The sequence below is a fragment of the Protopterus annectens genome, chromosome 11.part0 (genome assembly GCF_019279795.1).
Source record: "Protopterus annectens isolate FY-2018-M chromosome 11.part0, PAN1.0, whole genome shotgun sequence".
Taxonomy (NCBI): domain Eukaryota; kingdom Metazoa; phylum Chordata; order Ceratodontiformes; family Protopteridae; genus Protopterus; species Protopterus annectens.
In genome coordinates this window covers 1448723176-1448741020 of record NC_056745.1, presented here as the reverse complement: position 1 = coordinate 1448741020, position 17845 = coordinate 1448723176, and the positions used below count along the sequence as shown (strand labels likewise).

The window sequence follows — 17845 nt, the reverse complement described above, 5'->3', positions numbered from 1 at the left end:
ATAATGGTTAAAGTGTCCACCACACCGACACAAAATGCAAGGTCTGATCCTTGGAAGGATAGCAAGGGTTACAAAGGCCTCCTGGGGTTATTAGCTAAATAATCAATTATTAACCTAAGATTAACTTAAATGCACAAATTAATATTTATAATTTAGGTGATACCCTCTTAGAATATTTTTTTCATTCTAACTTACTCTAAACTGACAGAAAAACAATGCAATTATTATTTTGTGTCACCTCAGACCATTACATTTTGGAATGTTTTTATTACTTTGACCAAATTTTTAATGATTTTTTACACAAATCACATTGCATTTGTTACATAACTTATGATAAAAGCAATGACAAATACAATGGCAGACTGTCTTTAATTGCCTTTTTAAGCAGGCAATGTTTACTTATAAGAAAGCAGAAATATCTTTTTTTTTTTAATCTAAACCTGCAAGATGCCGCTGTAGCATAATGTTTTACACAATGCAAATTATTTTTTGCCTAACTTGTTTACAGATACATTTTCCAGGACTCAAGTATGTCATTTGCCCTAGTTTATTTAAAATAATATCTAAAACAGTTTTACTAAAATCAGTCTATTTTGACACGTATATTTTTAGCAGTAACCCATGTCTGAGTGTGGGTATAAGGATTCACCCACGGTTAGCGTAGTTTGGTTATGAAGGTAAAGCCTGAGAGTGATTAAACAAAGCCAACTGTGGGGAAATCCTATGATGCCCAGATTCAGGAGTGGGTTATTGCTATTATACAATGACATTATTTAAGAAATAAATTACATACCTTTCTTATACATCAGTCTTCCTCCAGATTGTGTTCTATAAGCTTACGTTCCCAGGCTTATACAGGACATCAGTGCAGTGGAAGTGAAACAACAGAAAAAAGCATCTCTGTTGCTGTTTTGTTTCTTTTGACCGTTTAAAATAACATAATTAAAAGTTACAGGGGACAATGCAAAAATATGAGGAAACTCATGTATGTTTCTTTTACTTATTCTTTGTCACAGAACGTACCTGATTTTTCTCATATTTTGTTCTGTTCCCAGTAAAAGAAATGTTGCTATTCAGCATATACTATTAGAAAGTCTGACCGCTCAATGGTACTTCAGTAGCCAGACCTTTTTCTATTGGTATATGCTCATTTTGCCATGGGCACACTAATTGGACTGTCTAATCAGTGCGCTTGTTTTTGAATAGTAATGATCATTTATTGTATATTAGTATTTTTTTATATGTTGACAGTTTCCTGACTGGCTTGTACAAAAAGCCTACGTTGTAAGATAATAAACAAATGCATAGGGGCTCTAACGGGGAAATCAAATGCAGCAGTGAGGTATGATGACACAACTGTGAAAGAAAAGAAAGAGAAATAACAGGCAGCTTATGAATTCAAACTATTTTTACAGCTACCATTTGTTTTTGACCTGGGATGGAGGTTTTTGTGAGTAATTGAAGTACATTGACTGGACAGCTGAGAGAATAATTCAGGAAAAAACATGTAAAAAACATCAGCAGAGAAAAAAAAACAGTCACAATTGACTTGGTTTAGTTGTTGGCATCATTTTAAGGGGGTCTGGTATATAGCAAGTGGAACAACACATGGGTTGATGTTTGTGTTAACCATTTGTCAGTGATGCCTGCAGAGGGGATAATATTGAAATATCTGGCCTGATCCAAGTATGCCAAATGCCATGCGTATGTGGATGCTGGAGGGAATAGGTTCCTGACCCAGGGACTCCCCAGACTCTGGAATAGACTGCCCATACATGTCAAGCAGAGCCCTCTTCAAAAGGAACCTTGATGATTGGATGGGAGAAAGGAAATTCACCCCAGGGATCATGTCAGTCACCCTGCTAGACAGGGGTCCAGGAAGTAAATAGTGTGGGATGAAATAGCCAGGGAATTGTTATGGGTAGGCTTGTATAGGCCCTAGGGCTGATAGCCTAGTACCACCCTATGAACCTATGAACCTATAACCATCAACAATTACTTCTGTTCCTCTTTGAAGAAATTTATGTGGTCAAGAAGGCAGGACTTTTGACAAAACAAATTGTCACGGCTCTGCTGCTAAGGTGTTATCATTTTCTTGCTTTTTATGTGGTCAGAAATAATACAGTCAATGACTACAAATAAGACTGTTAAGACTGTTGAATTTATCATTTCTGGGGTCAATGGCTACACCTCTCATGCATAGTTATCACAATGGCTTTTCTCCTGGCTTCGTGGACATACCCCCTTACAGGACTCTTAATAAAGAGGTTTAATAGATACCCTGATTTGCCAAAATTTGCACTAATTATTATGTTTCTTGGTACATTATCAAGACCCCTGGGAATACTGTTCTTGGATTTAGACAAGCTTGCTAGGACTTATTCTAAAGTGATCTTATCAGTGTCCGAGACTGAGAAATCAAGAGCCTTTATGACAGTGGGTGAAGTGAAGTTTACACTAAAGTTATTTGCTAGAATGTTAGTTATTTCCTGGGGATCAGAGTGCATTTTATCATTGCAGATCTATTTTGAAAACAAACAGGGGATTCTCATTTATTGTAACATAGATAAAGCAAAATGTATAGTTACATTTGGTATCAGTGGCCTTGCTCCTTTCATAACCTGCTGTGTTTTCTGACTGCTGCCTTAAGTTTTTGTTAGCTTGTTTCAGAGTGCTGTTAACATGAGGACCACATGACTTCCTTTAAAAAGTTAGCATATTCTTCCTTTCATTGTAAAGTTGATTTACAGCGAGTTCCACAGTAAAGGTTTATTTTTAGATTTCACCATATATTTTGTACACTTAATTATTGTTTTTTTTATACAGCTTTTTAGGTGAGCATAGCATTTGGAGATGAAAGGAGGTTAGCAAAATGGTTAAGGTGTTTACCTTAGCAATACAAGGTGCAGGCTTTGATTCTCACATGGGGTAATTGGCTAGGCTTAAAATAGCCCACAAGGGCAGTTGGCCTAGTACTAACCTATAAGGCCTTAGATCTATTATTAGGGTCAGTTTTGGACAGGGATGCAGTAGAAATTGTTTAGGTCATTAAGTAGTTGTAAGAGGTTTGCTTTTGAGAATGCCTTGTGTTTGTTTGGAGAGTTTCTCCAGCCATATAAGAGAATATCACCAATATGTGATCCAATACAGCTAAGGAAAATGATAACTGTGGAGCAGTTTAAGGTGGGGCATTGTTAAAGGAGGCAAAATCCAGGATACTGTGTCAAGCAGTATAAGATGGGGTATTGTTAAAGGGGGCAAAATCCAGGATACTGTGTCTTGTCTCCAGGCTTCATATTAGTTTGCATTTACGTAATTAAGGAAGCACTGAGCTTCATTAGGCATAGGTAAGACAGTTTTGTTGGGTAATCGAAGTCACCTAGAATATGGGTTTGGGTTTACAAGATATCAGATATGGCATTAATGTAGCTATCATGATCAGTAGGGAACATGGTGGGAGATCTCTAACTTGTCTATGAAGGGCTTGATGATTTTGGTTGTCACAACTAAGATTTCAAAAATGTCAAAATTGGGGTCAAGAGTTATCTGCTTTAACATGAAAGGGTCTCTTACTGACACTGCCCCGTAGGTGTCCATAGGTCTGAATGCATGACGGGCACTAAACCTAGAATTATTGCATTAAAACCAGATTTCTTTTAATACTCATATATTATGTGTTTAAAATGAAGGAGAGTGTCCAGTTTGGACATCTGTTTGTTAAGACACTTGGCATCCAACTGACCACTTTTATATGTTCCAAGTTGGAATTCACTTAATTTGAATAGGCTGAGTAGGAGAACTGTAGACAAAAAAGCACTGTGGGGTTAACAAATACTTCAGTAATGCAGTAGAGTCTGGTAGCTGCCTCATCCTAAGCTGACACATAGTAAATCTTACTAGAATGGTACCAGCTATGAAGGCAATCACGAAGGCAGTTATTTTGTCCTTGAATTTTGGCATTCTTCTAGGTGACATCAAGATACTACTTAAGGCTAACACCTTTTCTGCCTCTGGTCTAAGAATAGCAAGGTGGATGATATCCTTCTGCATTTCCCATTGGCTGGAACACCTAAGCTCATTCACCCCCATGTAGACCACCAACAGAGTTTAGTTGTGTTTGTCAGAGTGGAGGGATCAAGGGTCCCTCATAATGTCCCAGATTCTTGTTCCAAAAAGATGGCTGTCACCCCTTTCTTGTCCAGCCTCATTAGGGTAGTGTTAGTGTACCTCAAAGCAGAGTCACTATTCACCAGATATCCAGAGTGGAAGCCAGGATATCCATTAGTTTGCATTACCACAAAGTATGAGCCATCAGAGGCAGTCAGATAGAATAACCCAGACCTGTCTGATACACATTTGAAAAGAGAAAAAAATGACTTTTGTTTTAGTGTAAGCATATTTAGAATAAGATTGTTGACCTAATTAACCTTTTACAGTGCTGTGGCTTAGCTAAGAGCATAAGAGTGTGATTCTGGCAATATCTAGTTTGGGACCTTTAAAACCGAAAATCATTAGATGACTGTCAATAATGGAGAACACTGGACACCACTAGCGTACATCCTTCTTAGCAGAATGTTACATCATCAGGCTTTCTTTTATGTTAATTCTGTTTGCAAGGGGAAGGTGGCAGCCCTGTAATCTTTTTCACAGACTGCATCTTTAAAAAGAAAAATATCATTGGTAGGGGGTGGCAGCCTCCCTTACAAAAAAAAAATATATATCTGTGATCTACCTATATTTCTGTCTGTACTCTCAGTTCTATCTGCATATCAATAGGTCTGTGTATCTACCTCTCAATCTGCCTATCTTTCTTCCATTTACCTGTCTGTCTTAAATAAAAATAAAATAGCACTGAACCACACAGAAGAAATGCCATCTTAATTACTGAGCGTCAGGCAGCTTTGTCCGCTCAAATAACTTTGCCACTTGCTGTTGTGGACCTACAGATGCATGGCTTCCATTGTTCCCCATTAAAGGCATGACTTCGGCCCCAGTGCAATTCATGGTCAAATTATTGGTGAATATAGTGGAGAGGAGTGGTCCAAACAATAAACCAGAATACCTCTAAGGCCAAATCTGGATTGCAAGCAATTCCTCAGCAATTAGACACCTTTTGTTTCCTTTCAGCTGGTTAGCAGATTAGATATTATACAGCAGCTTGGCCAATATTTAGTCTTTTTAGAGCAGCTTGCCATATCCATATTCAGTATGATCTGCACCTGACATAAAAGGAAATCATTATCTGCCATTAATGTCTATGTTTCTATGCTGAAGTCAGTGCATTTCATTAGGACACTGTCTAGTCCATGGCCTGACCAAAATCAACATCCATGCTCGTAATCAAAGAGCCAGTTGCTGTCATCCTGGAATCTAGAACATTGTCCTGGGAAAAAAATGGATACAAACTAAAGCTGGGTATGATGGTTTGACCGCCCACCCCTTTGTGAATAGAACATATGGTAAATTCATTCCCATAGGAAGATGCATTGGTTCCTCACTGGGCTGTGCTGATCATGCAACAAATGTGGGCAGTGAAGTAATCAGTGAATCTGATATCTATGTAGATGTCAGTCATCTGAAGAGCAGCTTCTGTTCTTGGCTGTTAGTAGTGGCTTAAGTACTTGTGCTGATGATGTTAGGGCTAAGATAAATGATGCTGATGATGTTAGGGCTAAGATAAATGATGCTGATGATGTTAGGACTAAGATAAATGATGCTGATGATGTTAGGGCTAAGATAAATGATGCTGATGATGTTAGGGCTAAGATAAATGATGCTGATGATGTTAGGGCTAAGATAAATGATGTTGATGATGTTAGGGCTAAGATAAATGATGCTGATGATGTTAGGGCTAAGATAAATGATGCTGATGATGTTAGGGCTAAGATAAATGAGAGAAGCTTGTATTATAGATGTTTTTGCTGGTTCTATAACAAGTAAGCAATATTTTCTGCAGCTAGAGTTAACAAAACCTTAGAAAACACATCATTTGTAATACTGGGTTTGACCAAAGCTGTGACAGAGGGGAGACATCACAGTGACTCAAAGTGCAGTCATACCACCAAGACAGATTGGGTTTCTCTATGGAGACATGCAGAACACCAACTAATGTCTTACCTTCCCTTTGCATATAGATATTTTCAATTCTAAGTTTTCCTTTCTGCCAAGCCTCTCTTTGTTGTAGCTGATTTTGCATGAAGGATGATACAATCTAACCTTTTAACCCTTTAACTGTGCTTATTTTGAAGGATTTGTTTTATCGAGGGTTGATGTAATGGAGTTTTTCAGTGATTATATTTGAAGAAATAGAAGAATATTCATCATTACTGACATAAAATTGGAGCCCATCTTTCATTAGGCAGCTGAAGGTTCTAATCTGCAAACTGCAGCATTGCATCATAGGTGTTTAAATGTACATACTGGATGTAGCAAACACAAATATAACAGTATATCTGGTTGCATTTCTAAATTTCATGTAGTTATAAACCACTCAGACAAGTCAGGGAATGAATGTGATAGAAGAATGTCACCCAGTCTGGGGAAGGAATGGGCCACCTCATCCACTGGAGGGACCAAAATGGGCTAATAAGGTGTCTGGGGTGACTTAACATGGGGAACAGTATAGAGTTATTTGGACTGTGTTAGCAATAGTTTAAGCAATTTATGAAAAATTAGTTTGCATTCTTAAGTTACCATACAGTGCAGGAAATACAAGATTCTTTAACATATTTTGATGTGCTTTGTCTATGTTTGATTTGGTGTACATATATATCAGAAAACCTGTGGCAGGGGTTTGTGCTGTGGTGCATATCCACAGGTTACAGCAGGGGGAGATAACTTAATATCGCTGTTTGACAAGGAGAGGAAAGAGAAAGAGGGCAAGAAGAGGGTTTCTAGCAGGAAGCTGTAAAGAAGAACAGGAGTGAGTGAACACTGCAGGCTCACCCATCCTGGAGGGGGGTGAGGCTAAATCACTATAAGGGTGATGCCACTAGAGTTTCAAATTGGCCAAGTCCAGACCGCCATAGTGCATTAATATTATGCAGTTAAGAGGAAACTAGTGTGAGGAAGTGAGCTTCCCCTTGGGAGGCAGAGATTTCAGGCACAGAGGAGCCAAGGCATCCTCCCAAGAGGAGATAGTAGGCCACCCACCACAACCAACAACATTCTCTGATTCCTACAACCCAAGTCAATCCATGGAACACAGAACTACTAGAGATTCCCAGATAGGAGTGAATGAGCCATACTGCTCTGTTCCAGCCTGGGAATAATGGACTCCTTCTGCTGTTCCAACAAAAAAATGGGTAAGTGGGTTCGGACAGAGGAACCATCAGGCAGGGTCTGGGGAGGACAAAAACAAAAAAACAACAGCAAGACTACCTTACATCAAAGTACGATATAAAATCATACATTTAGAAACAAAACAACATTGTTTGGACTTTACTCTGTTTGAAAACTACAGCTGCCTATTTGTAAGTACAGAAAGGCACCCATGAGTCAACATGGCACAGATGCCACTGTGGCCAGGGACTTGTCGAACTGTAAAAGTGTAATCATAACTGTATTATCCACACCCTCTAATGTTTTACTTATGTAACAATGAAGATATGTAGAAGACAGGTGCAATACAGTAGTAATGTAATTATACCTTTCACATCCCATGTGCGTCATTATAACAGTGATGACATGCAGAACGCAGGTGTAATACAGTCGTAACACAATTATACAATGTGCACTCTCTCGTGCTTCATTGTAACATTCGAGATATGCAGAAGACAGTTGCAATGCAGTAGTAAAAGCTGGATGCCTAGCAAGTTAGCAGCAGGATCATTAATGCTGCCATGAATTGTGCAGATAAACATCGGTTTAGTAATACTAAGGCTGAGAACTTAAGCAGAGGCGGCAGCAGTGAAGACAATAGAAATAAGCACTGAAATGTAAAAAAAATACTGAAACTGATGTATCTTTTCCATTAATTTCTGCAAAAGAAAGCAGAAATGACTGACAATGTTTGATTTCTGTCTTGTTTCTTCTAATGTAACATGAGCAGTCACCGCTTGAACAAAAGTTCTAGTGTGAAAGATTGAGTTCTATACAACGCAGCAGTGTAAACAATATGTCCCGTAGCTGCTACACAACACTTAAGAATTTCTTCCTGCAACTGTGGTCCACCCAGTGTGAGTTATACATGTGAAGTGTGGTTTAGTAGCATGACCCCCTGCACCTTCTCACACAATGTTTCTGCTGTCTGACTACAGCTTGGAATAGCTTACTAGCTAATTTTTAAAGTTCTACACTTCCTGCCATCCAGAAATGTGATCCTGCTTACTAGCTGTGCTTGCATTTAGGATGTTACCCTAATAATAGTGATGTCTAAAAATCATTGTGAAGTAAATGACTGAGAAGCACTGAATAGTACTGTCACAGCTATACTTGTACATGTAATAACATTCATGTTCAAGTTATGTTATTTATTTATTTATTTACTGACAGTTTACTGAAGTCATGCAAGTCTGCACTGTAACACTGATGTAGAAATCTAAAATGTGTAAACATTTATGTTTATTTATTTCTTTTTCAGATAATGGATTTGGTACTATGTATACATCTGGTGACACTGGGGTACTGTACTCAAAATCTTTAGAGAACCACTGGTTTGACGACAAAAGAGGAGTCAGTGACTTTACAAATATTACATCACTCAGAGGCGTCTACATTACAAATATACTCACCAAAGGTTGGAGAATCTTGATATCACTTTTGCACAAGTCATTTTTTTTCTTCTGATAAGAAGCTTATTTATTTCTGAACTGTTTTAATAGTGAGATTGTTTATCTTATGCATAGAGGAATTTGGCAATAAACACTTACTGTGAGTTTTATAAATGGAAACTGCATGGAGTGAAAAATGCACTTGAAATGTGGATTTATATAAAGAGTAAAGCTTCCCTTTCCCTAAGATATAAGCAACCCCAGAATTAATTATATTAAGTAAAGAGGTTCAATGGGTGGTTAGTTATACTAGTTAAGGAGGTGCAGTGGGTAGTTATTAATATTAAATAAGGAGGTGCAGCAGGTAATTAATCATATTAAAAAAGGAAGTGTAGTGGATTATTAATTATATAAAGTAAGGAGGTGTAGGTGGTGCTTAATTATATTAAGTAAGGAGGTGCAGCTGGTGATTAATTATATTAAATAAGGAGGTGCAGTTAGTGCTTAATTATATTAAGTAAGGAGGCGCAGCTGGTGCTTAATTATATTAAATAAAGAGGTGCAGGTAGGGCTTAATTATATAAAGTAAGGAGGTGCAGCTGGTGCTTAATTATATTAAATAAGGAGGTGCAGGTAGTGCTTAATTATATTAAATAAGGAGGTGCAGGTAGTGCTTAATTATATTAAATAAGGAGGTGCAGCTGGTGCTTAATTATATTAAATAAGGAGGTGCAGCTCGTGCTTAATTATATTAAATAAGGAGGTGCAGCTCGTGCTTAATTATATTAAATAAGGAGGTGCAGGTAGTGCTTAATTATATTAAATAAGGAGGTGCAGCTCGTGCTTAATTATATTAAATAAGGAGGTGCAGGTAGTGCTTAATTATATTAAATAAGGAGGTGCAGCTCGTGCTTAATTATATTAAATAAGGAGGTGCAGGTAGTGCTTAATTATATTAAATAAGGAGGTGCAGGTAGTGCTTAATTATATTAAATAAGGAGGTGCAGCTGGTGCTTAATTATATTAAATAAGGAGGTGCAGCTCGTGCTTAATTATATTAAATAAGGAGGTGCAGGTAGTGCTTAATTATATTAAAAAAGGAGGTGCAGCTCGTGCTTAATTATATTAAATAAGGAGGTGCAGGTAGTGCTTAATTATATTAAATAAGGAGGTGCAGCTGGTGCTTAATTATATTAAATAAGGAGGTGCAGGTAGTGCTTAATTATATTAAAAAAGGAGGTGCAGCTGGTGCTTAATTATATTAAATAAGGAGGTGCAGGTAGTGCTTAATTATATTAAATAAGGAGGTGCAGCTGGTGCTTAATTATATTAAATAAGGAGGTGCAGCTGGTGCTTAATTATATTAAGTAAGGAGGTGCAGCTGGTGCTTAATTATATTAAATAAGGAGGTGCAGGTAGTGCTTAATTATATTAAAAAAGGAGGTGCAGCTCGTGCTTAATTATATTAAATAAGGAGGTGCAGGTAGTGCTTAATTATATTAAGTAAGGAGGTGCAGCTGGTGCTTAATTATATTAAATAAGGAGGTGCAGGTAGTGCTTAATTATATTAAATAAGGAGGTGCAGCTGGTGCTTAATTATATTAAATAAGGAGGTGCAGCTCGTGCTTAATTATATTAAATAAGGAGGTGCAGGTAGTGCTTAATTATATTAAAAAAGGAGGTGCAGCTGGTGCTTAATTATATTAAGTAAGGAGGTGCAGGTAGTGCTTAATTATATTAAATAAGGAGGATCAGGTAGTGCTTAATTATATTAAGTAAGGAGGTGCAGCTGGTGCTTAATTATATTAAATAAGGAGGTGCAGGTAGTGCTTAATTATATTAAATAAGGAGGTGCAGGTGGTGCTTAATTATATTAAATAAGGAGGCGCGGGTAGTGCTTAATTATATTAAATAAGGAGGTGCAGGTAGTGCTTAATTATATTAAATAAGGAGGTGCAGCTCGTGCTTAATTATATTAAATAAGGAGTTGCAGGTAGTCCTTAATTATATTAAATAAGGAGGTGCAGGTAGTGCTTAAATATATTAAATAAGGAGGTGCAGCTGGTGCTTAATTATATTAAGTAAGGAGGTGCAGCTCGTGCTTAATTATATTAAATAAGGAGGTGCAGGTAGTGCTTTATTATATTAAATAAGGAGGTGCAGGTAGTGCTTAATTATATTAAATAAGGAGGTGCAGGTGGTGCTTAATTATATTAAATAAGGAGGATCAGGTAGTGCTTAATTATATTAAGTAAGGAGGTGCAGCTGGTGCTTAATTATATTAAATAAGGAGGTGCAGGTAGTGCTTAATTATATTAAATAAGGAGGTGCAGGTGGTGCTTAATTATATTAAATAAGGAGGCGCGGGTAGTGCTTAATTATATTAAATAAGGAGGTGCAGGTAGTGCTTAATTATATTAAATAAGGAGGTGCAGGTAGTGCTTAATTATATTAAATAAGGAGGTGCAGCTCGTGCTTAATTATATTAAATAAGGAGTTGCAGGTAGTCCTTAATTATATTAAATAAGGAGGTGCAGGTAGTGCTTAAATATATTAAATAAGGAGGTGCAGCTGGTGCTTAATTATATTAAGTAAGGAGGTGCAGCTCGTGCTTAATTATATTAAGTAAGGAGGTGCAGCTGGTGCTTAATTATATTAAATAAGGAGGTGCAGCTCGTGCTTAATTATATTAAATAAGGAGGTGCAGGTAGTGCTTAATTATATTAAATAAGGAGGTGGAGCTGGTGCTTAATTATATTAAATAAGGAGGTGCAGCTGGTGCTTAATTATATTAAGTAAGGAGGTGCAGGTAGTCCTTAATTATATTAAATAAGGAGGTGCAGGTGGTGCTTAAATATATTAAATAAGGAGGTGCAGGTAGTGCTTAATTATATTAAATAAGGAGGTGCAGCTGGTGCTTAATTATATTAAATAAGGAGGTGACAGGTAGTGCTTAATTATATTAAATAAGGAGGTGCAGGTAGTGCTTAATTATATTAAATAAGGAGGTGCAGGTAGTGCTTAATTATATTAAATAAGGAGGTGCAGCTGGTGCTTAATTATATTAAATAAGGAGGTGCAGGAAGTGCTTAATTATATTAAATAAGGAGGTGCAGGTGGTGCTTAATTATATTAAATAAGGAGATGCAGGTGGTGCTTAATTATATTAAATAAGGAGGTGCAGCTGTTGCTTAATTATATTAAATAAGGAGGTGCAGGTAGTGCTTAATTATATTAAATAAGGAGGATCAGGTAGTGCTTAATTATATTAAGTAAGGAGGTGCAGCTGGTGCTTAATTATATTAAATAAGGAGGTGCAGGTGGTGCTTAATTATATTAAATAAGGAGATGCAGGTGGTGCTTAATTATATTAAATAAGGATATGCAGGTAGTGCTTAATTATATTAAATAAGGAGGTGCAGCTCGTGCTTAATTATATTAAATAAGAAGGTGCAGCTCGTGCTTAATTATATTAAATAAGGAGGTGCAGGTAGTGCTTAATTATATTAAATAAGGAGGTGCAGCTCGTGCTTAATTATATTAAATAAAGAGGTGCAGCTGGTGCTTAATTATATTAAATGAGGAGGTGCAGGTAGTGCTTAATTATATTAAATAAGGAGGTGCAGCTCGTGCTTAATTATATTAAATAAGGAGTTGCAGGTAGTCCTTAATTATATTAAATAAGGAGGTGACAGGTAGTGCTTAATTATATTAAATAAGGAGGTGCAGGAAGTGCTTAATTATATTAAATAAGGAGGTGCAGGTAGTGCTTAAATATATTAAATAAGGAGGTGCAGCTGGTGCTTAATTATATTAAGTAAGGAGGTGCAGCTCGTGCTTAATTATATTAAATAAGGAGGTGCAGCTGGTGCTTAATTATATTAAATAAGGAGGTGCAGGTAGTGCTTAATTATATTAAATAAGGAGGTGCAGGTAGTGCTTAATTATATTAAATAAGGAGGTGCAGCTCGTGCTTAATTATATTAAATAAGGAGGTGCAGCTCGTGCTTAATTATATTAAATAAGGAGGTGCAGGTAGTGCTTAATTATATTAAATAAGGAGGTGCAGGTAGTGCTTAATTATATTAAATAAGGAGGTGCAGGTAGTGCTTAATTATATTAAATAAGGAGGTGCAGGTAGTGCTTAATTATATTAAATAAGGAGGTGCAGGTAGTGCTTAATTATATTAAATAAGGAGGTGCAGGTAGTGCTTAATTATATTAAATAAGGAGGTGCAGCTGGAGCTTAATTATATTAAATAAGGAGGTGCAGCTGGTGCTTAATTATATTAAATAAGGAGGTGCAGGTAGTGATTAAATATATTAAGTAAGGAGGTGCAGGTAGTGCTTAATTATATTAAATAAGGAGGTGCAGCTGGTGCTTAATTATATTAAATAAGGAGGTGCAGGTAGTGATTAATTATATTAAATAAGGAGGTGCAGGTAGTGCTTAAATATATTAAATAAGGAGGTGCAGCTGGTGCTTAATTATATTAAGTAAGGAGGTGCAACTGGTGATTAATTATATTAAATAAGGAGGTTCAGGTAGTGCTAAATTATATTAAGTAAGGAGGTGCAGCTCGTGCTTAATTATATTAAGTAAGGAGGTGCAGCTGGTGCTTAATTATATTAAAAAAGGAGGTGCAGCTGGTGCTTAATTATATTAAGTAAGGAGGTGCAGCTGGTGCTTAATTATATTAAATAAGGAGGTGCAGCAGTGCTTAATTATATTAAATAAGGAGGTGCAGGTAGTGCTTAATTATATTAAATAAGGAGGTGCAGGTAGTGCTTAATTATATTAAATAAGGAGGTGCGGGTAGTGCTTAATTATATTAAATAAGGAGGTGCAGGTAGTGCTTAATTATATTAAGTAAGGAGGTGCAGCTGGTGCTTAATTATATTAAAAAAGGAGGTGCAGCTGGTGCTTAATTATATTAAGTAAGGAGGTGCAGCTGGTGCTTAATTATATTAAATAAGGAGGTGCAGCAGTGCTTAATTATATTAAATAAGGAGGTGCAGGTAGTGCTTAATTATATTAAATAAGGAGGTGCAGGTAGTGCTTAATTATATTAAATAAGGAGGTGCAGCTAGTGCTTAATTATATTAAATAAGGAGGTGCAGGTAGTGCTTAATTATATTAAGTAAGGAGGTGCAGCTGGTGCTTAATTATATTAAAAAAGGAGGTGCAGCTGGTGCTTAATTATATTAAGTAAGGAGGTGCAGCTGGTGCTTAATTATATTAAATAAGGAGGTGCAGCAGTGCTTAATTATATTAAATAAGGAGGTGCAGGTAGTGCTTAATTATATTAAATAAGGAGGTGCAGGTAGTGCTTAATTATATTAAATAAGGAGGTGCGGGTAGTGCTTAATTATATTAAATAAGGAGGTGCAGGTAGTGCTTAATTATATTAAATATGGAGGTGCAGGTAGTGCTTAATTATATTAAAAAAGGAGGTGCAGCTGGTGCTTAATTATATTAAATAAGGAGGTGCAGCTGGTGCTTAATTATATTAAATAAGGAGGTGCAGGTAGTGCTTAATTATATTAAATAAGGAGGATCAGGTAGTGCTTAATTATATTAAGTAAGGAGGTGCAGGTGGTGCTTAATTATATTAAATAAGGAGGTGCAGGTAGTGCTTAATTATATTAAATATGGAGGTGCAGGTAGTGCTTAATTATATTAAAAAAGGAGGTGCAGCTGGTGCTTAATTATATTAAATAAGGAGATGCAGGTGGTGCTTAATTATATTAAATAAGGAGGTGCAGGTGGTGGTTAATTATATAAAGTAAGGAGGTGCAGCTAGTGCTTAATTATATTAAGTAAGGAGGTGCAGGTAGTGCTTAATTATATTAAATAAGGAGGTGCAGGTAGTGCTTAATTATATTAAATAAGGAGGTGCAGGTAGTGCTTAATTATATTAAATAAGGAGGTGCAGGTGGTGCTTAATTATATTAAATAAGGAGGTGCAGCTGGTGCTTAATTATATTAAATAAGGAGGTGCAGGTAGTGATTAATTATATTAAATAAGGAGGTGCAGGTGGTGCTTAATTATATTAAAAAAGGAGGTGCAGCTGGTGCTTAATTATATTAAATAAGGAGGTGCAGGTAGTGCTTAATTATATTAAATAAGGAGGTGCAGGTAGTGCTTAATTATATTAAAAAAGGAGGTGCAGCTGGTGCTTAATTATATTAAATAAGGAGGTGCAGGTAGTGCTTAATTATATTAAATAAGGAGGTGCAGGTAGTGCTTAATTATATTAAATAAGGAGGTGCAGCTGGTGCTTAATTATATTAAATAAGGAGGTGCAGGTAGTGCTTAATTATATTAAATAAGGAGGTGCAGGTAGTGCTTAATTATATTAAATAAGGAGGTGCAGGTAGTGCTTAATTATATTAAATAAGGAGGTGCAGGTAGTGCTTAATTATATTAAATAAGGAGGTGCAGGTAGTGCTTAATTATATTAAATAAGGAGGTGCAGGTAGTGCTTAATTATATTAAATAAGGAGGTGCAGGTAGTGCTTAATTATATTAAATAAGGAGGTGCAGGTAGTGCTTAATTATATTAAATAAGGAGGTGCAGGTAGTGCTTAATTATATTAAATAAGGAGGTGCAGGTAGTGCTTAATTATATTAAATAAGGAGGTGCAGGTAGTGCTTAATTATATTAAATAAGGAGGTGCAGGTAGTGCTTAATTATATTAAATAAGGAGGTGCAGGTAGTGCTTAATTATATTAAATAAGGAGGTGCAGGTAGTGCTTAATTATATTAAATAAGGAGGTGCAGGTAGTGCTTAATTATATTAAATAAAGAGGTGCAGGTAGTGCTTAATTATATTAAATAAGGAGGTGCAGCTGGTGCTAAATTATATTAAGTAAGGAGGTGCAGGTAGTGCTTAATTATACTAAATAAAGAGGTGCAGCTGGTGCTTAATTATATTAAATAAGGAGGTGCAGGTACTGCTTAATTATATTAAATATGGAGGTGCAGGTGGTGCTTAATTATATTAAATAAGGAGGTGCAGGTAGTGCTTAAATATATTAAATAAGGAGGTGCGGGTAGTGCTTAATTATATTAAATAAGGAGGTGCAGGTAGTGATTAATTATATTAAGTAAGGAGGTGCAGGTAGTGCTTAATTATATTAAATAAGGAGTTGCAGGTAGTGCTTAATTATATTAAATAAGAAGGTGCAGCTGGTGCTTAATTATGTTAAATAAGGAGGTGCGGGTAGTGCTTAATTATATTAAATAAGGAGGTGCAGGTAGTGCTTAATTATATTAAAAAAGGAGGTGCAGCTGGTGCTTAATTATATTAAATAAGGAGGTGCAGCTGGTGCTTAATTATATTAAATAAGGAGGTGCAGGTAGTGCTTAATTATATTAAATAAGGAGGATCAGGTAGTGCTTAATTATATTAAGTAAGGAGGTGCAGCTGGTGCTTAATTATATTAAATAAGGAGGTGCAGGTAGTGCTTAATTATATTAAATAAGGAGGATCAGGTAGTGCTTAATTATATTAAATAAGGAGGTGCAGCTGGTGCTTAATTATATTAAATAAGGAGATGCAGGTGGTGCTTAATTATATTAAATAAGGAGGTGCAGGTAGTGCTTAATTATATTAAGTAAGGAGGTGCAGGTAGTGCTTAATTATATTAAATATGGAGGTGCAGGTGGTGCTTAATTATATTAAATAAGGAGGTGCAGGTAGTGCTTAATTATATTAAATAAGGAGGTGCAGGTAGTGCTTAATTATATTAAATAAGGAGGTGCAGCTAGTGCTTAATTATATTAAATAAGGAGGTGCAGGTAGTGCTTAATTATATTAAATAAGGAGGTGCAGCTGGTGCTTAATTATATTAAATAAGGAGGTGCAGGTGGTGCTTAATTATATTAAATAAGGAGGTGCAGGTGGTGCTTAATTATTTTAAATAAGGAGATGCAGGTAGTGCTTAATTATATTAAATAAGGAGGTGCAGGTAGTGCTTAATTATATTAAATAAGGAGGTGCAGGTAGTGCTTAATTATATAAAGTAAGGAGGTGCAGCTGGTGCTTAATTATATTAAATAAGGAGGTGCAGGCGGTGCTTAATTATATTAAATAAGGAGGTGCAGGTAGTGCTTAATTATATTAAATAAGGAGGTGCAGGTAGTGCTTAATTATATTAAATAAGGAGGTGCAGGTAGTGCTTAATTATATAAAGTAAGGAGGTGCAGCTGGTGCTTAATTATATTAAATAAGGAGGTGCAGGCGGTGCTTAATTATATTAAATAAGGAGGTGCAGGTGGTGCTTAATTATATTAAATAAGGAGGTGCAGGTAGTGCTTAATTATATTAAATAAGGAGGTGCAGGTAGTGATTAATTATATTAAGTAAGGAGGTGCAGGTAGTGCTTAATTATATTAAATAAGGAGGTGCAGGTAGTGCTTAATTATATTAAATAAGGAGGTGCAGGTAGTGCTTAATTATATTAAATAAGGAGGTGCAGGTAGTGCTTAATTATATTAAATAAGGAGGTGCAGCTGGAGCTTAATTATATTAAATAAGGAGGTGCAGCTGGTGCTTAATTATATTAAATAAGGAGGTGCAGGTAGTGATTAAATATATTAAATAAGAAGTTGAAGGTAGTGCTTAATTATATTAAATAAGGAGGTGCAGCTGGTGCTTAATTATATTAAATAAGGAGGTGCAGCTAGTGCTTATTTATATAAAATAAGGAGGTGCAGGTAGTGCTTAAATATATTAAATAAGGAGGTGCAGCTGTTGCTTAATTATATTAAATAAGGAGGTGCAGCTGGTGCTTAATTATTATTAAATAAGGAGATGCAGGTGGTGCTTAATTATATTAAATAAGGAGGTGCAGGTAGTGCTTAATTATATTAAATAAAGAGGTGCAGCTGGTGATTAATTATATTAAATAAGGAGGTGCAGGTAGTGCTTAATTATATTAAATAAGGAGGTGCAGGTAGTGCTTAATTATATTAAATAAGGAGGTGCAGGTAGTGCTTAATTATATTAAATAAGGAGGTGCAGGTGGTGCTTAATTATATTAAATAAGGAGGTGCAGCTGGTGCTTAATTATATTAAATAAAGAGGTGCAGGTAGTGCTTAATTATATTAAATAAGGAGGTGCAGG

General features: G+C 35.9%; 1 protein-coding gene across 1 annotated transcript in view; it reads left to right on the top strand.

Moving 5' to 3' along the window:
- Positions 1-17845, top strand: part of LOC122815897 (sortilin-like) — a 1006054-nt gene that overhangs the window by 655677 nt on the left and 332532 nt on the right. The window contains exon 11 of the mRNA XM_044088743.1: positions 8582-8737. Coding sequence (XP_043944678.1) covers positions 8582-8737 — 156 coding nt within the window. The remainder of the gene's footprint in view (positions 1-8581; positions 8738-17845) is intronic.